Genomic DNA, 26961 nt, shown 5'->3' with positions numbered 1-26961 from the left:
GCAATGGATCAGGAAAGTCTAACAACCCTCCACCCCTGTGTCAGTGGAGTGAGGTGCCAATGCATCCAGGGTTGGTGTGTTGCCTCACACAATCTAACAGTATCCCGGTTGTCATGATGGTGGAGCCAGACAGGGTCAGAGTTCAGGAGATCAAGACACTACCTGCCAAGGCAAAGGTAAGCTGTTAGACTTATTGAAGACGCAGTTGTGCATCGTGTTTCCTTTTTGTCCATTTTATTTAGTCATTTAATCAATGAATCATTTTGTATGATTAGTTTACAAATGCCAGTATTTGGTACCCTCAGAACTTATCATGCTCAATACCAGTGAACCCATCCCAGTTGTCTGTATTTTAGAATTTGAATGAACAGCTAGAGTGACAGTGACATCTTTAAGTCCAGTATTAGAACTATTGTGTTTGTCTTCTGTAAGGTATGGACTGTTGTAGATTCATCTTTGGGAAAACAAGGAATTAGCAAGATGCAAAATTCATGCTGACTTGCCACAATTCCTTGAATATGTAATACACAAAGGTATTGAAAGTTGTCTCAAAAACTTCTGGTCAGCAATATAATTTGTCCACAAGAAGTTGTGGTTCACAATACTGGTCTTGCTCCCCATCATCAGGTCCAAGACATGGTGGCCATCCGTCACACTTCATCTACTGACCAGCACCGAACCACTCTCATCTTGCTCTGTGAGGACGGCAGTCTGCGTATCTACATGGCCAATGTGGAGAGCACAGGTTTCTGGATGTCACCTCAGTTCCAGGCTTGCAGCGCCATCAGCTCCCTGAAACCAGTCAAGAAGAAGAAGGCTAGTAAGTCAGGTAAGTTGGTCGGCTTGATAGTGAACACATGTCACAATCAGCACAGACTCATCCAGGATTTACAGGATGCGATTGATTCTCCAGCATTATATTTCTTTCTCAGGCACTCTCACTGTGGTAGGAGTCTCCGAGAATGCCTTTTTGTGTACACTTGAGCAATTTGGCCACATGGTGTTACATGGATGAACTGTAATTGCATGCCTCATAGATTGTGGTCACAGTGTATTCCTTGACAAGCCCATATTAAGTTGCATAAGATTTTTTTGCACTTGCACCAACTGAATCTTGTATGATGATCACAAAACTGCTCCAGAGTGGGCAGTTCCAAATGATTACATAATCAAGGGAAAGCCATCTTGTGCAACCTTTTAAATTTTATTTTGGTCAAGAATGCCGTTCAGGTATTTCATACAGAGATGTTTGACCTTTCCATAGGTCGGCCGACTGGCCAGGTCACCTTTCCAGTGGACTTCTTTGAGCACTGCCAAGCCCTGAATGACGTCGAGTTTGGAGGCAACGATCTCCTCCAGATCTACAATGTACAACAGGTCAAGCACAGACTCAACACTACAGGAACATACGTGGCCAGTACCAAGGTTTGTCATTCACCATTTTACATGTCTATACAACAGCTCTAGTTACTTAGGCATGTATATGTTGTGTTCACATTGTACAAAACTTTATATGTGAATGCAGTAGATAATTGTTAACAATGTCTTCTGCTGTGAATTGTTTAAGAGTTTGAATTCAAACTATATTGTTTCTTCTAAATCAACAGCAGTCGTAATTTGTCATTAAAAAAAATCATCATTTGCTTCTATATTCTTTGAAGGGTTTTCATGGTCGTAGAATATTAAGTGGTGGTTGGTTTCATGGTTCGCCGTGTATTCTTTCTTAGATATGAGTGTTTTGCCTGACTGTATGATAAACAGTGGTTTATTTCTGCTTCCCTTGTCTAGTTTGGAGGATTCAGCATTGAGGTCATCAACAACAACAACTCCATTGTGATGATGGGTGTCAGAGTTCATGTGGGAACACAGGCCATTGAAAAGGCTCCATCTTACCTGGAGGTTCACGGAAGAACCACCCAGGTCAGTGTCATCAAACTCTTGTTTGTAAATCTTAGTGGAATGCAGAGCGACCAAGTCTCTCTGATTTTACGGGAGGCTCCCTGAAAACTTATTAAATATTCCTTCATTTCCTGGTAAGAAAAATATCTGTAAAAGTCTTCCTTATTTGGGCTGTGTAATGATTTTTTGCCCATTAAAGGCACAATCTACCTTTTGCAGATGAAACAAAAACCTAACCTTAGTGCTTCAAAATAGTTCTAAAGTGTAAGGTAGGGATAGAAACAACCAGTGTAAAAAAAGTTAATCATCATAACCAGTGTTAAGTATTATTAAATATACAAAATGTGAACAATAGTTTATAATAAAATTGTTTCTAGACTAAACCATCTACAGTAATGGTTTAGTGAGGAAAATAATGATATCTCCTTATATTTTAGGCTTTATTGCAAAATTGTTATATGGTAGGATGTTTTGTGATACAACTCACTGCTGGTAAAACTGTGCCTTTAAGATGCATGTAACACGCAAGTGTCTCCCTGATTGCTCTTTGGAAGCTCCCTAATTTTAATGTAGAAATGTTGGCATTCATGGGATTGTATTCTGAGCTTATGCATGGAAAATTGATCCAGTTCACTACATGAGTGAGTGGGCTATCTTGAATTTTGCTTTCATTCTCATTTGTTTGTCTATATCTTGCTTGTGTTTCTGACATGTAGGTAACCACGCTGACAAGGAACCGGTGGTTTGATATGCCCTTTACCCGAGATGAGTCGCTGATGTCTGACAAGAAGTTCACTCTCTTTGGTAAGACTGACAACTCTTTCTATCAGACTTTAGATATGACCATGAGCGTGTTTCTACTGAGCGACGAAAATTCGAGGTGATGCCAGCCGATGTGTGGTGATACCGGCCGATGCCGGCCGATACCGGCCGATGCTTGGTGACACCTCAAATTTTTCCTCAATAGAAACAGATCGGGTAGTGGCCGATGCCGGCTGATGCGAGGTGCTCCGTCGTCCATCTATTGAGGTGGTCGATGCTAGGTGACGCGAAGGACGATTCTCAGTAGAAACACACCGGGTAGCGAAATTCGTGGTGTATCGGACGTCTAGAATTTCTCCCCGCGCTTTTCAATCGGTTCATCGCACACACTCCTTCGACACATGTGTACAAAATACGTGTGTACACACAGCGACCGTGTTGGCATCATGCTTTGTTTGTACCAACTCGCTTTTGTATGTGTTATAGGCCCTATACGTTACGTTACATGAGAATTGTGGCATTCATCGTCTATTGTTCGCCTAACTTATTGCATTACTAAGCCCTCATCACTTACTTGATTTTACACCGCGTTATTTCATTTTATATTGTCTCGAATCGCGAGAGTACCACATTAGTATGTCGCAGCCTTGAGAAAATCTCAACTGGACCCTCGATCTCCAAAGATTTCTCATCAGTCAGTGGCAGGGTACCAGTATGTTAGTTCGGGGTATATTGGATGGGAAGACGAAGAGAAATGGCTAATCAAAAAATAGCCGACGTAGTTGTAGCAAAGCAGGCAGGGTTCGGATCTTATTAACAGGCAATGCGTGCGTGACCCAAATCTGTGACTTAAAAATACCTGACTTCCGGAATCGCCGCATTTGCACGTCACCTTTGCATCACCTCGTATTTTATCGCTCAGTAGAAACAGCTCGAGTGGTCGTAAAATACGAGGTGCTACGTTGGACAAAATTCGTGGCGATGCCAGGGATGTGAGGTGCTCTCAGTAGAAACACGCCCCATGTCTCATACCACAAAGTTATGCAGGAACTATTCATGTTTGTTTAAAGATACAAGATACCTCTTGAGAAAAGATGAAAATCAGTCATATCACACTCAGAAGAAGAGGTAAGAAGAAATATTGCCCAAGCAAAGTCCAGTCATGTCACCAAGACAACTCTGTGGTGGTGCTCTATAAATGCTGTGTGTTTTTTTTTTTCATTTTAGTGTGGTCAAATCGGCATTTCTGTCTTCATCTCTATTCAGATTTACTCAATTTCCACTGACCTGGAGCTAGTGTAGCGCTTGAGTTGAATGTCTCTCTCAGCTGATTTAGGGAATATGTGGTTGTAAACGTTATTTGATTTTTGTTTCCCCTGACCAAGGCAGCCTAGCCCTGTGTGCACTTATGTGACTTATTCTCTTGAGTTTAATCCTTATTGTATGTGAATCTGCTAGATGTAATCATGATAGAATAAAATGAAAGACAGAAAAAGGCTTGCCTTGAGGTCTATTGTGTTTGTATTGTATGGAACTTTTCTTTTAAGTTGTACGATCATGTTAACAGAAAGTGATATCTAGTGGTTCTTATTTGGATTTCAGTTGGACCCTCATCGGACCCATCCTGTGTGACTATGGTAGACTCCATCAAAGTATATGGCAAGACCAAGGAGGCATTTGGCTGGCCAGACGACCCCCCAGATGACTTCACCTCTAGCACCAGCACTTCCACCACCTCGGCTGGGGCAGGCACCGCAGGGAGTGGTGGTACCGGTGGTGGTACTGGTGGTGGCACAGGTTCCGCTGGTGTGGGAGGAAGTGGTGGCACCGGCAGTGGCAGTGGAGGGTCTGGCTCAGGGGGCGGGAGCACCACCTCGGTGACCGCATCCCAGATCTCTGTTTCCCACTCTCCCAGTGAGAGTGAAGTGATCGTGGCCCCGCCCATTCCTCTGACTTCCCTCGATCGCCTGGTGGCTTCATCACTGGAGGTCCTGGATGGATTCGTGTCTCTTATTCCAATGGAGGATAAAGTAAGACTTCACCAGATCTGGCTTAACTTAATGAGATTACACCGTGCCAAATGTGGGTTGTAGTGCACAAGTTCATTAAACAGCAAGAGACATGAACACAAGATGAACTTTAGTAATGATTAGAATTTTAATTGCTTTGAGTAATTTGCATAGAGTCATCAAAACAAGCTAATATACTAAAACAAATTCAGTAAACTAAACTAAATTCAGTTAACAACTAAATAGAAAATGAGACAGTAGTCTAGTAGTCTATGTAGATGTTATAGCATTTCAGTGTGACTATCTGTTTTGATGTACTGTAAGTGGCAAATGCTCTTCAAGCTTAGAACAAACTTATTCCACTTGTATGCATGTGTAACAGAATTGTGGGAAAAGATTGTTGCCTGTCATCCAAATTTCCTAAATGTTTTTATTCTATTTTATATAGAAAAAATATTTGCTAAAGCAGTATAGCTCATGTTTATCTCATACATAATAGCCATTTACATTCTGTTTTGTCATTTCACATAAATGTGGAGGTTTATAGATAAAACTGTAATTGTAGGATGTCATTTCATCAGGTAATCATGGATTACTTCATTGTATGTATGCCTTGACAGGAATCTATCAAGCACACCATCCAAGAACTGGCCACGGAGCTTTTGATTCTACCCACACCTACATCTGTACAGCAGTATACCAAGACACTACTAGCTGCTATACAGCCCAACAATCAAGCCTACCATAACCACAAGGTGAGACAACAAATCCTATATTGTGGATTTTTTTAAAAAATGCAAATATATTGTAATGCATTCATTTTGATAGGCTTATAGTGGGTTCATCTTCTTAGCCACTTATCTACAAACAAGACTTGGTTTCCTTTCTTCTGCAACTCATCCAAGTGACTACTGTTCAGTGTTTTGTTTACTTATTCAGACATTTTTCCCCCTAAGAATTGGAATGGTGGCTAGAAAAACCCCCTATGGAGTTGAAAACGATCACGTACTGTGTCAAGTGTGAATTAGGAAACAAATCAATGGTGATAACGTTTCATGTAACATCATACAAAATGGGTTTTCACATGAAGATGAAGCATCTCAGCTGCTATTCTACTGCTAGGTGGTTGTTTGCCTCACCAGGACCGCTCCCTCCTAGTTTCCGTCAATCAGAGACACTTCTTGTTTGCAACTGTAATCATATTTTATGGCACTGATACCAAATATGAAAATAGACAGCCAAAATTGGCAAGTCTTCAGACAATGTATTACTGTAAGGTAAGACACATGTGTATATTTGTTAATAATCCTATACCACATCTCTTTATAGGACCAATCTCAGCTAGCCCATGTTGTGCAGTGTCTGGATGCCATCAGCCAGACTCCAGCATCATCCATGATGGCGACTCCAGCACCACCCTGTACCACCAGCACCACCACTGCACCCTCCGACGGGGTACCATCAGTCACCTCTGGTGGCAGTAGGAGCAGCGAGTTAGATCCAGAGGCCTTCCAGCGGCTAGTGGTGACAGCGAGGTCTGTGGCCGTGGCTCGACCCCAGAACCTGGTCCGGTTTGCTGCAGGCACCAGCTCCGAGAGCGCTCCACTGACAGCAGTCAGGAATGTTGGAGGTTGGTCATCTTTACTCTTCTCTAGAGTAGTCAACATATCCACTGTTTGCAAACATACAATGTACTACTCTTTCATTTGTTTGTTGTGACTCAGATGCCTAATAAGCACATTCTAAGAGTAATTTCCAACAATCAAAAATATGCCTTAAATATATTTGTGTTGTTTTGTTTTTTATTCCAGATCTGGAAGTCACTGACATTGAGATTGAGGATAAGCAACATCCGTCCTCTTCTTCCTCATCAACATCCATTTCATCTTCTTCATCTTCAACTCCAACATCCACTACAACCACGAGCACTGCCTCCTCTGATCTGGCCAGCGACCACCAGGTGCTGTTTGTCTCCAAGAAGCTAGCCATGACGGAAGCGGAGTCTCAGCACTTCCTGACACGCCTCATGGATGCCTTTTGGCGTCTCCATGGCAGCAGGCCAGCCAATCCCATGCTGGCTCCAGCATGTCTACCAAGTGAGTATCTTGTCTAATCCATACAGATGTTTTGAATCTTTTAGCCTGGTGCAGCTGACTATTACTCAATGTTGTGCTATACTCTGGTATGTGGTAGCGATGTAAATTTTAACGATCATACTGTACCTGTTTATGTTGTTGGAAACCGATGTAGTGATGTGAACTTCCTGTGTAATAGGTCACATATTCAATCTAAAACAACAATTAAAGAGGATGTTGAAGTGTCGAATACAAGCTAGTAGAATATCTTTGGTGTATTAAATGTACTGCAAGTGATGCAATTATGAGAGCCCTTTGTGCACCCTGTCTGTGCATATCTAAAGGTATGCAAGAAATTAATGTAGATGCCCTCTACATTGGAAGCTTCCAACCAGTAAATGTAGGAAAAGTGTCAAACACACAATTAAGAGAGAGTGTAATTGATGCTCTATCGAAATTTTAGCAATGTGTCTTCAAACAGATTACTGTTTTATCTCATGTTCTTGTAATTTTATTTTTCTTCTTCAGGATTGACTCATGTGGAGATCACCATAGGAGCTCTGGTTGATGTCATCCATGCCTTTGCTTACAGCGATTCATCTAACGTCACCCTGGCAACAAAACTTCTCATGAAGATGCTGGTGTGTGAGGTATGTACAGATGCAAGCCAAGTGATGGTTTGATGTGACAGTGATATTAACCCCTGACTTCTAGTAGATGTCTGGGTTTTACATCAACAAAAAATAATGGTACATGTCCATGTGTAGTGGAATAATTAGTATTAGGAGGATAGTAATGTACTCTGATGATCAGACCAAAAGACATGACAGTGTACATGTGTGCTAGTATACCCTCTGACATAGTATGGTAAATCTTCATAGTGATGCACTACCAGAGCCGAATGTAGTTGTCTTGTGAGAAGTATGCCCTTAAAGCATCATATGATATCATGGCTGAGAATATCTAAGAAGAATGTTTATCACACACACACACACAAAAATGTTTTCTCTTTCATCAGGATGTCCAAGTAAGTTTTGCTGCCAAGCAGGCTCTCATACGAGTCATGCGACCCCGCCAGAAACGTCGCCGTGTGATCATCCCCTCACCCCCGCAGTGCAGCTCCCCGCCCGTGCCAGACGGCGTCGATCACGATCACGATCCAGATGGAGACGACGACGAGGGAGACGACAGCGGAGCAGCACAGGGTGTGGAGGAGGAGGAGGAAGAGGAGGAGGATGAGGAGGAGAGGGAGCTTGGCTCACACCAGGATGCTGAGGATGCTGAGGGACTCCAGGATGAGGCATCCTATGAAGTGGTGGTGAGTAGACTCCTCGTGTCTAACATCCATCATTTTATAACAAAGTAGGAGCACCCCTAGTCAGCCAGTGAGAAGGGCACTCTCTGCCATGAGGAGAGAAGTTTGAGGTATCACCATGTGTATGTACTCCTTGAAAGGACTGTTGTTTGGCAAAAGAAGACCCTAGAGCAATGAGAGTACCTTTACTTGTACCTTTGCATAAAATGGTGCAGCCTGGAAAATCATGCCTGATAAAACTTGCTGAAATTTCATATAAGACTGTATCACCGCCTCCACTGTTATAACGTCATGATAACGACTGTAGTTGTACCAATCACCATGTTCTCTAAACAGCTTTGATGCTGATGGAAGGAAGGCACACTGCTTTCTAGTCTGACATATTTCAGCACAGAAAAACAGTGTCAGGGCGTATGCTATTTTCAGCATGTGTAAACTGCCTTAGTTCTGGAAACGAAATATAACCTCAAATAAAAACTTCATATTCAGAATCACATGTTTCCTGTACAGTTCATTTTAAAAAACAACAACAACAGCCATTTGAAAATGCTGTCTCGGTGAAATATGTCAAGAGAGCTTGTATTTCAAGGCAAACTTGTGTATTGTACTGTCATGAAGTGATCAAACGTCATATAATTCAGCCCACTATTCATGTCCACCTATTCTAGAAACAAATAATTCTCTGATGATGGAAGATAATAATGTGTAATATTATGGCAAGTGTACCAGTGTACCAATAGAATAACACAATAAGATAGTGTAAGATACAGTAACATAAAGATATGAAACAAAAAAAAAAGCAAAAAAAAAAACCATGTATGTGGAATATTTGCTCTCCCATCAGGAGCATGCAGAGCCAATGGTTCTGGAACCAGGCGAGGCTCCTGGTCTGGGGAGCGGGGCCAACAACCAGCACTCCCTGGAAGCCCTCCTAGGGGGACGCAGCAGCTACGCCCCCATGCTTGACATACCCCCTGAGGCAGACGACGAAGCCATGATGGAGCTTGCCATCGCCCTCAGCCTCCAGGAGCAATCCAACCAGGGCGGGGCTGGACTGAACCTCCAGGGACTTGGTCTTGGAGCAGGTGTCCAGGGACAGAGCTCCTCTTCCTTGGAGGCAGGTACTCTGTCTGATACCACTGCATCAGGTAAGCACATAAATCAGGCAGATGGGTATTGCAGTATGCTCCCAGGATCTCAGTCAGTGAAGGTGCAATATCCAAGACGACATAACTTTCTTTGGAGCAGCTAGCTTTTTGAAGATTCAGATAAGTAGTTCCTGAAGTTCCAAGTCCCTTTTTCAGAGCTCTAGCCATAGATTTAAAAAAGATAAAAATCTCACAACTTTGCCTCCCTACTTTAAGTACTTAAAGCCTCTTCTCAAATTATGTGTTTCTTTGATGTTGTTGTGGGTGTGATGAGCCTTGATGAAGTCTAAATTTCACTGCCATATATCAGCCATTCTTTATCCATCTGACAGTCACATGGTCACACAAAGAGAGAGAGAGTGAATGCATTTCTACAGTAAGCCTATTATGTCATAAAACCATTATAAACTTCCTAATTTAAATACTGGAGGCTTTGTGTGTCTTTTGCAGTTTATTGCAAAGGCATGTCACTGATTGCCCCATGAACCATTGTGAGGTGCAGTCATAATATGTTCCTGTGTGTGTCATTCGTACATCAGCTCTACATCTACCACCTTTTGATCATGATGCTGTGAGTTCAGCATCACTTTTTCCATGGCAGCCCTGGTAGCAATGCAGTCAGACCGTAAGAGTGAAATTGTGGAAGACATACATGTATTATAAAGGAATGTGCAAGCTCAAGCAATAGAGTTAATGGAGTTTTTCAGTGAAAGAATTCTCAACGTTGTGTTCTACAGCTGCCAGTGATGATGAAGGGAGTACAGCAGCCACCGATGGGTCCACACTGAGAACCTCCCCAGCAGAGCAGGGTGGCAGCGCCGGCTCAGAGAGTGGTGCTAGTGCAGTGGACTCCATCACAGGTGAACACAGCAGTGAGTTTCATTTCCAAGCACCTCCACACTTAATGTTCCTCCTCTACTGGGATGCAGGGACCTTTGTCTCAAGCTCATCTAAACGTCAGGATTCTTTCTATCATTATGCTAACAATGCCATTATGGTAATTCTGATGACCTTACCCAACTTGATACATTCCATTTTAATTCAGCCACTGTCTTTACAACAGATGAGCAGAGTAAAACAAGTTTGATTCTATTTCACCCAGAGGTACATTTCAAGTGACATGAATTACAGGACATCAAAATGGAGCTAAACGCACAAGAAAATTGCACTTGATTCTATCATATCTACATCAATTCTTTTTTTTTTTGTAATTGCATACTGTAATGATTTTTACTTTATTATATATGATTACCATCTTCCTGCATGGTTTCATTTTGTACATGTAACTTCTTGGGTTCCTTCATTATAAGACCATAGAGAGCATATAATTGTAACTGCATTACAAAGAAATCAAATACTATTTTTATAAAACTTGTGTGCCACAAGAGGCAATAACATATCACTGCCATCAGCAATTGCCATTGCCTACTTCTGTGTTGTTTTTGTATTAAATTCTCCTTAGAGGTTAATACAGATACCTCTTGTTACTTTTACTTGTCAATGATATTTTCCCCCTTTATGTGTGTGTGTGTGTGTTTGTGTGTGTGTGTATGAGTGTGTGTATAGAGTGAATGAAAATTACTAGGAAATTTGGCACATGATGCACCAAAGTTAGGGATAGGGTGAAAGCATATGAAGTTAGTATGTCCCAGGGGTTCAATCTGCACAGGTAGGACCCTGCACCATGCAACTCACATTGTGATAGGGTGAAGGCACATTGGTTCATGTGTAAGAGGCCATGTCTGAGCTGCTCCTTTTGACTTCTCTTGTCTGCAGTGAGTGGGCGGAGCAGTGCCTATGGGGATGTCATCCCTGAGCATGCCTCCACCCAGGGGGAGAGTGTGTCCAGTGGCAGCGGCCTGGTGGGACAGTCTGGGGTACGTGATGAAGGGGGTGACCTAACTGACAACTTGACCGATATGGACGGTGGCCAGCGCATGCACACCCTGCGCCTCCTGCTCCTAGAAAGGCTCCTGGAGTACTTGCCTGACCTTCGTGCTGTGGGTGGAGTACGTGCCATCCCATTCATGCAGGTCAGTGGGCTTTCAACATGAAAGAAAAGTTTCCGTACCATGGAATTTACTTTGGTAATTTTTGATGCAGTCGCACCATTGTTGTTGGTTCAAAACTCTGTCAAACAGAAGATGTAGAAGCATATACACTACTTCTAGAAAGAAAAAATTAAGCCAAACATTCCTGAATGTATGTATCGTTTTAATGTACAGTGACCAAATTTGAGTGTTAACCTCATTTGCAGGTCATCATCATGCAAAGTCAGTTTGAAGATGAGGTCCAGTGATAACAAATATCTACAACTGAAAGCGAGACCAATGTACAAAATAAGCCTGATCTTTTGCAAATATTGCCATGAGTTTGTCACAGTGTTCTTGACTTTGTAACCATGGGAGGCATATCCTTTTTCCTGTCAGGGTCCGTACAGTAGATGTATGTGAGATTCCTAGTGTATTCAAACACAGCTTATATGTTATACCCTCTTACCCTTTCACTGTGCCCCTTTCATGGTGGTTGCAGGTGATTCTGATGTTGAGCTCTGACCTTGACCCAGAGGATGACAAGGACAAGGTAGCCCTTGACCACCTACTGACCATTGTGCTGTATGAGCTGCAGCTGGACAGGAAGACCTTTAGCGATGTCTCAGCTCGCACACCACACCACGAAGTCCAGCTCATAGTCATGCGGCTGCTCAGTGTCTTCATGTCACGCACCAAGTCAGGCACAAAGACTGCCTCTGAGGTAAGGATGGTCTTTACTCCCTACAGGGGACATTTGAGTTGTGAAGATTAATTTTCATTCTATGGAACTTAATGATTATTTCACCATTATTTCTGGAATAGAGAGTGAGTGAGAGAATAAATGAAATCACTGTGAAGCGGCTTTTAAAGGGTGTGTACAGTTCTGGTCGAGGTGAGGATTTAGCTTTTAACATTTTGCGAGATATTCAGAAACCACTCTATGAGATGTCAAAAAGCATGCAATTCTAAAGGTATCAAAAGTTTATTTGATGAAAATCTGTTTTGAAATGGCTGAGATATCCAAAAACAAGGTGAAACAAAGAGATCCTAATAAAGTTGTGGCATGTCGCCTTTTATTATTATCACTTTTTTGGATATCTCAGCCATTTCAAAACCAATTTTCATCAAATAAACGTTGAATCCTTCTAAAATTAAATGCTCTTCCATATTTCATAAGAGGTTTCTCATCATCTCACTTAGAAATGTTCAAAACATGAATCCCTTACCTCAACCAGTACTGTACAGTCCCTTTAAGCTATTGATTGAAATATATTTGATGGTCATTCATATTCTGTCATTTCTGAAATCAATAATGCATGTGGGCATACATTGTGACATATCAACTGTCATGTTTCCATCCTGCTTGACACATTTCCCCCCCCCCTCTTCTTTTTTATCTGAGAAATGTCAATATAGATTATTTTTAATTTCAGAAGTTATCTATGGATGTGTTCAAATGAATTCACTCATAGATATTTCCATGAAGGGGAACTTCCGCACTCGTTTTGTGGTAACATCAGATTACAAGATAATTATTTTGTGAGGCAAAGGTTTGATGCAAGATGTTGTTAAGTGTGCTTTAATACACATATGATGAAATATTTGTCTCTTCTCTTTCCTGTGTGTGTGTGTGCAGTCATCTACCCAGATCTCACATGCCACAGCAGGTGCTCTGCTGAACTGTGGTGCAGTGGACCACTGTCTGCTGATCCTGAAGGCACTCCTGGACCACTGGAAGGAAACAGGCATTGATGATGTGAGTCACACAGCATTCTCCTCAATGCTTCACTCAAAACTAATAGCTGGTGATGTGATTTAAGTTGTCCATGAAGGTTGCCACAAACTTGCACAGTTTTGACATCTATTGTACACCATTGACACATTTGTATCTAGTTATTGGTAAAATGCTACATGTCGGTGTCATTGTAAAATGCATTTAATTTTCCCAAAAATTTTAATGACTTCTTAAAAGGGTTTCTCCCACATATGTAATTGAACTGGTGCAGTTTCTTCAGCCTTTCTGTACGTTAAAATTTTAAGCTTTGGTTTGACTGATGTGAAAATGTATGCTCCTTTTTGTAGGCATTTATAGTAGAGTTTGCCTGAAGATTATCATTCATATCAAACATGTTGCATTAACAGTGCACATGAGACATAAAGGCCTTGTGAAAGTAGCCATTTCCTGTAACTCTTTCTTTGTTTCTTTTGTAACTCTTTCTGTTTTTCTTTCATTCCCTGTAACTCTTTCTGTGTAACTGTGTTTTCTTCACCTTAGAGAAAAGGTATATGTTTATCTTTTTAAACTGAAGAGTCGATGCAAAAATCATGTGAATGGGTGTTTTGTAAAATTAAGCTGCTTAAAAAAGGGCCAATCTGCATGTGATAGTTTCCGTACTTGTCTTGCCATTTTCATGTGTATGCTTCCTTAGGAGGAATGCTTGTGTAATTTCCTCTGAGATTAGATTTTTCAGAGACTATGCTGATAGAGTGCCATCAATTAATGCATGAGATCATCACCTTAAATATGTATTCACACTTTCTGGTTCCCATATTGGTTGGTGTGTATTCATTCATTACCATTAGTTTGAGCGAAGTCCATTCTTTAGTTTGTAATCCATGTTATGATGATTTCTCCAGGAGACTGCTCCTCCAGGAGGCAACCTACTAAGACCTCATCCTCCATCGGCTCCACCAGACATGTCACCTTTCTTCCTACGCCAGTATGTCAAGGTAGGTCTCCAGAAATTTGTCATTGCCAGGATATAGTGTGTATAAAGATATAAAGGATGGCCCAGGTATTCATGTACAATATGTAGGTGACAGAAGTGCTATTTCTATTACTACTACTTTTGTTGCTTCTGAGACCATGAATTCCTGAATTTACAGTGTACTGGTAACAGCCCCTCTGGAATTGGCACCAATTGTTGCTCTGCTGTCAGTACAGAAAAGGAACTGTTTCATGACAATATTCAATTAGCAGAGTTTGTTTGGAGTCCTGTATCCATTGCATGTCTAGACTTTAATCATTGTGTATATTAAACGAAATTGTCATATGAGCCAGAAAAATGTTGCCTGAAAGAAAAAGAAAAAAAAGTACTCTGATGAGTAGCTGATGTCATTTATCATGCTTTGGAAGCTGAGTGTATTTTGTTTATTCAGGCACATTGACAAATTGAGAATAATTTTTGCTTTCCTTTTTTTCATTAAATGAAGAAAAAACTGTTTTCTTTGAATATTGTGACATCATGTGACTTGCTTTGAAGCAGATCGTATCTGGCCTCTGGTCAATTCATTGATTACTTTCTGTTGTGGTCATCACAAGATTTCTATTATGTTGAGATGTTTGCTATCCTTCACTCACAGGGCCATGCTGGGGATGTCTTTGAAGCCTACCCTCAACTACTGACTGAAATGGTGTTAAGACTCCCCTACCAGGTACAGATATACTTCATCAGCATCCTCCTATACCTTGTATAGCCATGTGCTGATGAAGCCGTTGGGTGTAGGTGACTGAATGAGAAAATAAGGGGAAAAGTAATTGAGATGGGTAACAATTTGTGAATGGTTTGAAGATTACCTGCTTGATGTGAGAATATAGATTTCCATTTAGATGACACTGGTGTTATAATTTGATAAAGTTGCAACGAAAATTGATAGTGTTCAAATATGTATTTTTGCAGTCATTTGCATTTTTGAAAAACTAGAACGGCACTGTATTTGCATTAGTTTTAAAGTGACTTATTCTTCATGGATCAGAAAAGAAAAATGTGACTTTTTGTATGTGTAGCACACCTTTGTGTCTAAGATTTTATCCCAATGTTTGGTACCTTTTAACAATCAGAATTATTTTTATACTGTGTACTTGTCTGTGTAATTGCTTTTAATGCATTTTCATTTACGTATGTCTCTTTATTTTTTTCCAAGTTTACATTCTACTGTAGAGTTCTATCTTATTCCCACATCATTTGTTTTTAGGAACAAGTTCACATTTTGTTCATGTCATGAATCTCTGTGTTGATGTCTTTCAGATGAAGAAGATCTGTGATTCTGCGCCCTCTGTTGGTGTCCCTGTGTTTGATCAGGCTTGGTTCTACTACTTGTGTGAGGTAAATATTATCAGCACACTCTGTCAATTTCTCCCTAACTTTCAGCTCAAGTAGATTTGACAAGTAAAATTTTTTTTTTATCTTCTGTTGTACAAAGCTGATTTGTTCGCATTTTTCATCTCATGTGTTATTTTTGTCTATTTTTCCGTGTATCTACATTTTTGTACTTCCGTCAGTTGGAATGTAAATTTAAGTGGCCAGGAGTGTAATGTCATGTATGTCATCTCAGATCGTAATAATTTGGTTGCTCTATCTCTCACCCATTTGTTGGTGTTTTGTTTTTTTATCAGATATTACCCATTTCAAATCTTTCATATTTTTGTGTGAAAGAAGAATAATTACTTGCCAGTTCTAATATACAGTTGTACATTATATCCTTCAACTGTTGGTGTAATGTTATTGTTGTTGCTCCAGTACATGATGACCCAGCAGACCCCCTTTGTAAGGCGACAGGTGCGCAAACTGCTACTCTTTATTTGTGGTTCCAAGGAGAAGTACCGTCAGCTGAGGGATCTCCATGCCCTGGAGTCCCACATGAGAGACATCAAGTGAGTACATTGTAGATGAGATGCTGGGGATTGTCAGGGGCTACAGAATTGGCATGAGCTGGCAAAAAGATTTCACCTTGATTTAGATGTAGGATTTGGTGGTATCATTTTGGTATATTTGTGCTAACCTCTGTTGCTTGTTTGCAGTATCATGTCATGTCATGGAATGTTGTGGAATGTCATGGAATGTCATGCTTTGCACACTACAGCGTGTACATCACAGGCTTTGCAGTTGCGCAATGATGGGCCTGGGAGGTCTCAGGACCTTCAAATTCTCTTATTTTATGAGAGTTGGATTCTTAAGTCACACAACCTCTCATTATTTTGTTTTGTCCTAGTCAGGTATGTTGTTTTATGTTTCAAACAACTGCACACCTACATGTATATGCCTAGCTTGGTCTGTGTGTTGAACGACTCTTCATTACACTCAAGCATTGCCATTTATACCCCATCTGAACAGCAAAATGACAGTTCTTGATGCTGTGCTATATCTACCCAGGATAATGAGAAGAAACTATTTAAAACGCATGTGACATTCAAGAAAATTAATATTGCAAGCAACAGGCTGGACTTTCAGATCATCACAAGGAAAATGCCATCTTGTTTTGTGAAAACTGAAGTTTCCTCCTCCTCCAGTTGTTACTCCAGATTGTGAATTCACTGAATATAAAGACTGACATACGTGTAGATGCTTCCAGTAGGTTACATATTGTGATGACTATTTTTAAAGAAAATAAGTTGCATCATAGCATATTCCCAGGTGATGCATTGCTGTGTATTATGTTGACTGTTCTAAACTTCTTCTTCATTTCTGGTGCACAGACAAATTTGCTCTGAGAATGGATTGAATCTTGAAACAGTTTCAACTACACCGATATCCCTCCCATATGACACTCTCATCACTCTGGTAAGTGCCAACCAAATTCACAAATAAATTGTGTAGTTTTCAAATCAGTGATTATATTGATTTGTCAATCAGTTAAAAAAAAAAAAAGAATGACAGAAGAATCATTAATATGCAGTAACTGTTACCATTAGTGATCAGGACCATCACTGGCTATTAGTAAGAAGCTTGGTAATCTAGTGGACATTGGTATGAGTCCAACGTGGGTATGCATGCCCTTGATTTTTGTCATGGCTGTTTATCAAAACACTGAATAATTGGTGTTCATTTATGTCAAAGAAGGGCAATTTGTCGATCTGTTGCAATTAAAAAAACTGTGTGGTAGGATTTAGTTTACAGGGTTCATTTTGAAGATCCAAGTATTTTTGTATGTATGTACATCTACACATGTGTGAATGTTTGCCAGCTAGACATGGCTCTCTTTTATGTGTATTGCCTCAAACTTTTGACTAGTTTTGACTCATACATCATGCTGTAGAGGTGTCTGTGGGTGTGAGTTGCAGATGTGATGATTTGATGTAATCTAATGTCACATTGACTGGGAGCTGTAGTTCATTTCACTTTTTGCATTCCAAATATTTCTTTCATTTTGCTTTGTTTGTGCTTCTCCAGATTGAACACTTGAAGGCTTGTCAGGAGGTAGCCACATCCAGGACCATCAACTGGCAGAAGTTTGCCATCAGAGATGAGAGTCAGTGCCTCTATTTTCTCCTTATAGTCATTCAGTCACTTTAGAAACCCTTTAAAAGGGCATTGTACCGGTTTTTTATTTCTTTATATGTTGTTCTTTTAATTCTAAAAGACCCAGCGGTGCAAACAGAATCAGAATTTCATAACGATTTAGTCCGTAATTTCATGTTGAAAATGGAATTTTTTTGGCGAGAATTATGCTAATGAGCTGACGAACCCGGATGTCGTGATGTCACAGGTGCCAAATGTTTCACTGATTACAAGCCCTCGCATACGCGTGCGTTAAATCGTGCCGAGTAGCAGACGACGCTTAGGCCCAATTTAGCTAGGAGGCGGCACTTGTGTACTGTCCTATCCATGCAGCTGTCTCAAATTTCGCTGAACCAAATCGCACCAAAATTACAGGATATACTTCTAAGCATATTTCAAAATACCGTATTATATTTGATTGAAATCGGTAATCGAGAAGTATCAATATTGACGCCGAATTTCAAGTTGTCACTAAAAAAAAACCTCACACTTCGCGAGAGATCTTGGTAAACGCGATATGCACAATCTAGAACTGAAGTTAGCCGACTAGTGCTGTGCGAACGGGGAATTTACGCGGGAACTAGATTTAAAAATGTCATGATTTTAGCGATTTATGTGATTTACGAACTTTATTTTTCATTCAACTTAGCTCAAATAATTTATAAATTGATTTCTTGCTCCCGATTACTTGAAAGATTTGTCTCATGATATTAGATGGCTAACTTCAGTCTGTGCGTGCGCAGGCAAGTAGGGCTACTACGCCGCGATCACTCTTGTTTAGTCCTACAGAGCAGATTGTTTTTAGCGACGACAGGAAAGTCGACAACTTCACTTACGCTTCTCAACTTGCGATTTGGTTCCAATTAGCTTGAGCAAGTGGACATGAGTCATAAAATACTTCTTGTGATTTTGGTGCAATTTGGTTGGGTGAATTTTGAGATATCTACATGGATACGGAAGTACTCTAGTACTTCTATGCCTACACCAGCGTTTGGATCGCGAAGCGGTGGCACTGTTTGTATCTACGTGGTCGGGCCACTCTTCCGAGGTATGGGTCCTACTAAAACTAGATCTAAGTTAGTCCTTGGTGTTAATACGACCACCATGAGATTTATCTCGACCACAAAAACATTGAAAATCCATAAAGCAGATACCTTACCTGCAAAATTCAGCACAGAAACAACAGGGCCTGCAGCACAAGGGCCTCTAGCGGCAACGCTAGACCTTGGAGTCTGGACTTTCGTCTGGACTTTCTTCAAGTTCTGGCAGCAGGGCCATTCGGGGTATGTATTGCATACAAATTGCATACGAGGCGTTCACGCTGTGCCTATTATTAGCGCTGTGCACGTACAGCTGTCGACGGAGCGGCGAGAGTAGAATCTTCTCGGTCCTTGACTGCTCACTAGTCCTAGTCCTAGTTCTAGTCTAGAGTCTATATGTAGTGAGTGCCGTTTTCTTCTAACTAGGCGTAAAACGTGATTGCTGTTGACTATTTTTTTTGATTTAGATTTTAAGAATCACTCAGTCCTCATCTTCGTTAGATAGTTTGAACTGTGATGTCGAACCATTATCGCTCATCATCAATGCATAGTTAGTGCAACGTTACTTTTTTTACACATAGTTTTCTATGGGCAGCACGTTCGGACAATGATGCCAATTTCATTTTGCATATCTGGAATATTCCCCACAAATTTGGTCTAAATAAAAAGCTTTTGAAGAGATTCCTTTTAAAAATTAATAAATATTGTTTAACATGTTTATTTCAGCTCCATATTGCAATTTTACTAAATAACAGTTTTTGCAGTACTTCGTGTGAGATTTCATCAGTAAATTGACATGGTGTAGAACCTTTCTAGGTCGTTTTGCTAAATTCGGAGGTTGGCACCTGTGACGTATGCCAAATTGTGTGGATCGTTCCTTGGCTTGCTCGTTTCCATTTTTTTCAAAAAATCATTACAGGCTTATCCTGGGTTTCAGAATCCTCTCTTTCCCGTTGTAGGCATCAAAAAATGTAGATTAGAATTATCAGACAAGTAGAAAATGTCAGTACAGGTTTCTTTTAAAAGAAGCCTGAGACATCATTACGGTCCTTTTATTATTTATCCATGAAATACAATGCTCTGTCCTTGTATTTTGAAGTGGAATTCTCAAAGACCTCAAAATGATGTATGTGTTTGATTTTTCCAGATTGTCATCATGAAAGTTATGAAGCCTCACATTTTACTTTCATGATTACATTGACTGTGATAAAGGATATGCATTAACAGAGAAAAGAGAATGTACACATGAACACATCATCTTTTTAAGTTCAACAAAATGGTAAAAAAGTCAATTGGGACATTTGTAGGTGAGAAACAGGCCTTGAATTACTATAGGAAATTTATTTGCATTTTTTGGTTGTGGGTGACTGACTGCACAAGTGACTTGTATGGCTTGACATAGTGGATATACCTTGAATTGAATAGTGTTTACTGTTTTCACTGGAAGTACATGTAATATGGACATGGTAATGCTCCACTCCTTATAAAGAAATACATTTAAAAAAAAAATAGATTTTTTTTTGTGACTGTAGTGATGTCATTACATTTCCATTGTGTGTGTCTCACAGTAATTCTAGAAGGAGTAAACTGAAGTATTTTGTAAGTGATAGAAGTTTAGCATGGATTTATCATTACAAAGTTGTAAAACAGTATGCAGTGCTTTGCACTTGATCAAATATATAATGTTTGTTGAAATGGCATCCTATGTTTTGACAGCGGTCATCCCAAGCCTCCTCCAGGCCAGTTTCCATCTGGACGAAGGCGTTGCCCCTCTCATTCTGCAGCTCCTGACCTGTGCCCTTTGTGGGGCCAAAGGTCAAACCACATCCTCTTCATCGTCATCCTCTTCTTCCTCGTCGTCAAGCTCACGGCAGAAGAGAGAGAGGGATCGTGCCAAGGAGAAAGAGAAGGAGAAGGAAAAGGAGAAGGAAAAAGAAAAGTCAGAGGACAAAGGTATACTATCACTTCATATCTTCAGTTATTTTGGGATGGAAACAACTATGGATTGCAAAAAATCAATCTTTTAATGCTCCAGTCTGTGTTCTTAACTTATGATATCTTCAGACATTTTTGAGGATGTGTTATGTGTGAGGTTTTCTTCAAGCTACTCACACAGTGGTTGTGTTGTTAAATTAGTGTCAGATGTGGAAAAGATTTATAAGTCAAGGTGTATACAGTGGTGCAAAGTTTAATGCCATCAGTACCTCTTGTCATATTTTACCTGTACTGTGTATATTATGTACATTCCAGGTCAGGTGAGCTATATTCAGTATCTTGGTAATAATTCAGATGAGCAAAAAAGATGGCAGTGATGATGTGATCATATGCCTTAAAAGATTTTGCAAGGAAGGTCATTTTGCTTCTCAAACCTGTACTTTCTTGTTTTGTTGTGCATTTCAGCATAAAATGAGAGAGAGAAAAAATCATGAACCATACTTGATATGTTTACATTTAAACTTCTGCCTTGTGACTTCATCTAAACTGTGATCTTGGGCTGTTGGAATTCATGTCAGAGAGAATGCTGTAATCTGTTACAGAGACGAGCTCTGCCTATGATGAGGCCCTGTGCCAGGCTCTTGTGAATCAGCTGAACAAATCCATCAGCCGTGACATCCTCCGCCGATTCATTCGCATCCACCTCTTGGAGTCAAACAACACCTCCCTCCGCTGGCAGGCTCATGGCTTCCTCCTACACATCTTCAAGTAAGTCATGCTGGCGTCATCCTGGGTCGCAGTCCTAACTAACTCAACTTGAGTCCAACATCTCATAGTGCTTACAAAAGAGGGCTAAGGTTACATGTAAATTTTGTGTGTAACATTTTTTGTTTTAATAGTGAATAAGGTTTACTAATGGGTATTTTTTTGCACATATTCTCATGGAATCATACGTGCAACTCTTGAAGTGATCTGTGATGGAAATCCTTACACCCAAGTAGTTATAGATGAAGATTGCATTACCCCTCACAAAGACTATTTTATTTAATTAATTTGAGAATTTGTTAGTGTGTCTAAACTGTTAATTTTCCACTTGGAGGTCTCTTTACATCCTGACATACCTTTTATCCTGTTGAAACTTGCTTGGCTGTCAGCCATGTTAGCTTTTTATGTGATATGCTTGACAAATGTGAACAACAATCAAACAAAACTAAATAGAAGTTATAACAACAACTGTCCCGTGAACTACATGTATTTGGTTTCTTTGTGCTCTAATTTGTTGTATCAAAAAGAAAAAATAATAATATAATAAAATGTGTATGTTAAGGTGATGGCGTTGTTATCAATGATGTTTGAGGTCGAGTATTACATATATTTGACATTGCCAGCCTAAAGTGAATTGAATGGATATACAATGTATCAAAGCAGCCGGAGGACAGACCACTTTGTCAGAAGGCTTGCGGGTCGATGTTTAACACTGAATATTCAATCCCCATCTTCTCTCCTGAAGCAGGAGCTCACCCCCTACCAAACAGGAAGAACTCTTGGAGCTCATGTGGGAGCTGTGGCCAGAGTTGTCGAACTATGGGCGTAAGGCTGCACAGTTTGTTGACCTGCTTGGCTACTTCTCCCTCAAGGCTCCCTACAGTGTGAGCAAGGTAGGAAATCACTTCAACTCTCATTATTACTTATTGTTTGGTTTGTCTATATATCGAGGTCGAGTCTCAATTGAAATATCAATGAAATGAAAAGAAAAAATATGCCAGCTGTTGTTATACATGTATTAGTATTCATTTGTCTGCTACAACTGTCTTTGTTTTATCAGTCCATTTTCTTGTAATATGTTAGTCTTTTATGCATTGTAACTTGAGTACCATTGAGTTTGAAAAAAGTTTTAGAGTATATGCAGATTTTTTTGTAGCAGTGATTAAAGCAGTAGTCTTCACTTGTGTGTCTATATTTCTGTTTTTCCCATAGTCTTTACAGTATGTCCAGAAGGCAGCTGCTCTGTTGAAAACTCAGAATTTGTGTTTGGCCAACCACCCCAACTCTAACATCTACAAGTAAGCACAAGCTGATGATATGTAAGCCACCAGAATTACAATGACAAAGTACCTCGACAGAAATGTTTGTGCAATAGTCGAAACAAAAGATTAGATATCAAGTTGAAGATGTTGCATTGTATGTCATATATGATGTATATGTAAGTACACCTCTAAACTAATATTACTTTGATCTGTTTCCAGGCAGTGGCAATATTACTGTTTCGATTATGTGTTTTTGTTTTTCCAGTATTGTACTGGTACTTGTGTTTCCATTGACATTTCTGAACATACTCTAATTGATTTCAGATGGAAGAATCACAAATGATAGTTTTCATGTGATGAAAGGAGAACATATTTGGAGTCTTCCAGGCGTGTGTTCAAGTGATATGATATACTTATATAGAAGCAATTCTCAGTCATTTTAGTCAAATTATCATTACTGTGATGTGTATTCTTTGTTTTCAGCATGTTGGCTGGTCTGGTTGAGTTTGATGGCTTCTATCTGGAGAGTGAACCCTGTCTGGTCTGCAACAACCCAGAAGTTCCCTTCACTGTAAGACATTATAAATGTGACTTTCACCTTGCCTTTTCATATAATATACTATTCCTACAAAAAGTCAAACATAGCTCACTCATTATTTCTAGAGCACATGCACAATGATTGGCAGTATTTCCTTTCAATCCAAAAGTACTCGGAAAGCAATATTGTAAGATTGTTTAGACTTAATTCTGTGCTTTTAGACAGAGAACATTCTTCACAATGTTTCATCAACAATTTGCGTGTGTGTGTGTGTGTGTGTGTGTGTGTGTGTGTGTGTGTGTGTGTTTGTAGCAAGTTTCTGATAAATCCGAGGCAAAAGTGTAAATTCTATATTGTGTTTTATGATATGAATTTGTTTATAAGGATATATATGCCAGCAATCTGAATTTTGTGTCTTGACAGAACATGAAATTGACTGCTCTCAAAGTGGACTCACGCAACACAGCCAATTCTCAGATCGTGAAGCTGGTGGGCACCCACACCATCGCCAAGGTTACCCTGCGCATCAGTGACTTGAAACGCACCAAGATGGTCCGCACCATCAACATCTACTACAATAACCGCACTGTTCATTCTGTGGTGGAGCTGAAGAACAAGTGAGTGATGGCAGTACTGATACAATGGTTCTTTTGTAGTGCATCTACTGTATAGATTTACACAATAACACAAGGTTATACATCACATGTAGAACAATCAACAGACCTCCAACTTTCCTTTCAAGCCTGAAATTTTATCTTCTTGAGTCACATGTTTTTAAAAACTATTCCAGAACCAATTGACAGTACCTATGTGAGTCACAGTACCTCAGTGAACTCAAATCCACCACTTGCATGGCATACCGTGGAAGAAAACAATACAAAGTGCATATTGCATACAAGCTCGTCTAGATATGTGGAAAGCATTTCTTTTTACTTCACCCTTTGCTTGAAATTTCTAGTCTTGCTACCAAACTCAACCAAGTCGACAGTCAAGGCAGAGCATTGATGGAGTTTGGCATTTAGTGAAATGACAAACAATTCCTTTTCCTTCTGTGTAGGCCTACCATCTGGCACAAGGCCAAGAAGTGTGTGTTGGTGGCTGGACAGACTGAACTCAAACTGGAGTTCCCCCTGCCCATCGTGGCAGCTAACATCATGATAGAGTATGCAGACTTCTACGACAACTTGACAGCCTCTGCTGAGACTTTGCAGTGCCCCCGGTGCAGTGCCTCTGTGCCTGCCAACCCAGGAGTCTGTGGAAACTGTGGAGAAAATGTGTTCCAGTGCCATAAGTGCAGGTGAGACAGCTGTAGAATGTGCATCACATCTTTATCAGCTATTGTTGCTCACAATGAAAGAAGGGAGCAATGTCATATTACTTTCTATATCATTGTTTTGAAACAGTTGACATTTATCAGTGGAATTGAAAAAAAAAAAAACCAAACAAACAGAAAGCTTGGAAAGAAGTTCTTTCTACTTGACAAAGACTGGAAATGGTATCATTCTGAAAATTGCAGTGGTATAAACCTATGTTAATCAAACAACTACTTGGGTGGCTGTGTACTGTACCTTATAGAGTCACTGATTTTGATTCCACTGTCAGTTACAGACAAATGATCAGATAAGAGAAGCTTAGTCATCATGTAGGCTTCACACCCTGTCCCCGCAGAAATGTTAGATGCTCATTTGTTGGGCATTGAATGGACCACAAGCAAAAGGAAGTTGTCTAACGTATGTAGAACTATGTAAAATCCAATTTATGTACCTCACCTCTAGAAGCAACAAGTGTAAGGAAAATGTCACAAATCCAGACAGGTGCATGTTTGCTGAAACAAGATTTATTTCATCTCTCTTGACTTGACAGAGCCATCAACTATGATGAGAAAGATCCGTTCCTCTGCAACTCTTGTGGATTCTGCAAGTATGCCAAGTTTGACTACACTCTGACAGCCAGAGCCTGCTGTGCTGTGGATCCTATTGAGAATGAGGAAGACAGGAAGAAGGTATGTCCTTTATGCAATGGTTGTCTAGTCCATCGTACCCATTGTATGCACCTGCTAGGCACCAATGCAATCAAAGTTATCCAGTTATGTGTAAAGCAGAGATTGCTGGTTATACTTTTATGTATACTCTTTATGCCACATATCTAGCAAGTTAAGTTTTTTGCTAATCCGGACTTCCCGACAATTTCGTGAGTGATTGAATTTGTGATTGTGGAGTACAGCGCTGAATGGAGAAATATATGCGTGCTTGTCACATTCATGTCAGGATCACCGTTGAAATTTTCATTTGTTTTTGAATTCACAAATAGCACCAGACTTGAAAAATTCGTAAAAATAAAAACCCAGCAAAATATTGAGCGCATACAGTACATCTGTAAGTGGCACCAAATGTCCAATGATTACACCTAAATGTTTCTAGAATTGTCACACTTGAATAAATTCTTGACACACTCCTTGTTCTGTGCAGGCAACAACCAGCATCAACTCCCTCTTAGAGAGAGCAGACCGAGTATACCGTCAGCTGGTGTCCCACCGCCCACAACTTGAGGCTCTACTCATGAAGGTCCATGAAGCTGGCGGAGACAAGTCATCGGTAGGCTTGCCCCTTCATTGACTGCCTGTTTCAGTAGCATTCCTTTTCTCAGTGTAATAACGTGAATGCTGTAACTGTCTTTTCCACAGTTGCTCTTGTAACAAGATTCCTATATGTGATGAAAGTATATACGAATGTACATGTACCAGTAACATACTTGGAAATTCCAGTTTGCCATTTGACAAGCAGTTAATGCAGTTATGCTCCATGATGGCTTCATCTTCTTTGAAAGAGTCTTTTTTTGATGATGTTCTATCTCAAACATCTGTAGCAAGCAAACAACAGTTAGCAATGAAGCAACTCATTGCATTTGTGTAGCTTTAAGTACACTGTTAGTCATGAAATCATGATGGTATATGACACTGTACATAAAAGTGACAAAAATTAGATAATTTCCAGAAAATAGGCCCTTTGGAAAAATGGTTCAAAATGACTATGGTTAACCCATGACTGAACTGTACGTACTCTGATATATATATTTTGCAGTGCACAATTCATCTGTTCAGCGATGCAGACAAAATCATAATTATTTTCTAGATACAAAAAGTAGTACCAATTAAAGAAAGGGAGAGATTCATCTATTAAGTGACTGCAGCATCATATTGATAGTGCACACCACAATCAAGATGGCATACTGGCAGAGGAAGTCACAAATGATTCATTGATCTGTGTGTACTAGTCCCTCACCAAGCTCTACATACTGCAGAACTGTAGAATTCATACCCTCTTTTCTGCTAATGCCACACTCTACTATCACTTGTTTGAAAGCAAGATGTTGAAGGCATCATCATGTTTCGTGTCTCTTCCACCAGGATCTCTCTGGAGGAGGGACCTCCTCTGCTCCATCAGGGAGCTCCAGTGTGGCCACAGTCAATCGGGTCATCCAGCTCCTAGCCCAGCGCTACTGTGGAGACTGCAAGGGGAACTTTGAAGAGCTTAGCAAGATCATACAGGTGGATTCACTATAAAAGTCTTAGAAAAGCCACTTGAAGATGGCAAATCTTGATCTTATAGGAAAGACGGGTGGTTATGTGAAGATTGATGACTTCTTGTACCCAAATACATTGGTTCTATCACATGCAAGTGTATCTCATATTTGTATGGATTGCGTCTAACCTGTGAAGAGCTTACCAGATTTAAGACATCATTTTGCCAGATTTTGTGAGATGTTTTTAGCTGTCATTTGTATTTGAATTAATTTATATGAAAAGGGTCCGAGGAAATAATTTTATAACTTGCTGCTATTCATCAGCAGTTTGACTAGAAACTTTATAGATGCTGCTTTCATTTTGGGTAAAGTTTAGATAC

General features: G+C 40.1%; 1 protein-coding gene across 1 annotated transcript in view; it reads left to right on the top strand.

The window, feature by feature from the left end:
- Positions 1–26961, top strand: part of LOC139718452 (E3 ubiquitin-protein ligase UBR4-like) — a 95341-nt gene that overhangs the window by 42134 nt on the left and 26246 nt on the right. Inside the window, 32 exon segments of the mRNA XM_071629923.1 lie at positions 2–176; positions 628–829; positions 1265–1425; positions 1789–1920; positions 2616–2703; positions 4264–4691; positions 5291–5425; positions 6000–6300; positions 6482–6766; positions 7274–7395; positions 7764–8063; positions 8905–9208; positions 9946–10080; positions 10985–11241; positions 11741–11962; positions 12878–12997; positions 13879–13971; positions 14605–14676; positions 15270–15347; positions 15762–15895; positions 16718–16802; positions 17412–17490; positions 20276–20512; positions 21097–21262; positions 22008–22152; positions 22472–22557; positions 23005–23092; positions 23483–23676; positions 24117–24356; positions 24923–25061; positions 25528–25653; positions 26466–26606. Coding sequence (XP_071486024.1) covers positions 2–176; positions 628–829; positions 1265–1425; positions 1789–1920; positions 2616–2703; positions 4264–4691; positions 5291–5425; positions 6000–6300; positions 6482–6766; positions 7274–7395; positions 7764–8063; positions 8905–9208; positions 9946–10080; positions 10985–11241; positions 11741–11962; positions 12878–12997; positions 13879–13971; positions 14605–14676; positions 15270–15347; positions 15762–15895; positions 16718–16802; positions 17412–17490; positions 20276–20512; positions 21097–21262; positions 22008–22152; positions 22472–22557; positions 23005–23092; positions 23483–23676; positions 24117–24356; positions 24923–25061; positions 25528–25653; positions 26466–26606 — 5470 coding nt within the window.

This window comes from Diadema antillarum, unplaced genomic scaffold, assembly GCF_040938485.1.
Source record: "Diadema antillarum isolate AM-2024a unplaced genomic scaffold, OU_Dant_1.0 scf00000094, whole genome shotgun sequence".
Lineage (NCBI taxonomy): Eukaryota > Metazoa > Echinodermata > Echinoidea > Diadematoida > Diadematidae > Diadema > Diadema antillarum.
The sequence above is the reverse complement of the archived record's forward strand: the minus strand, read 5'-3'. Positions and strand labels throughout refer to the sequence as shown.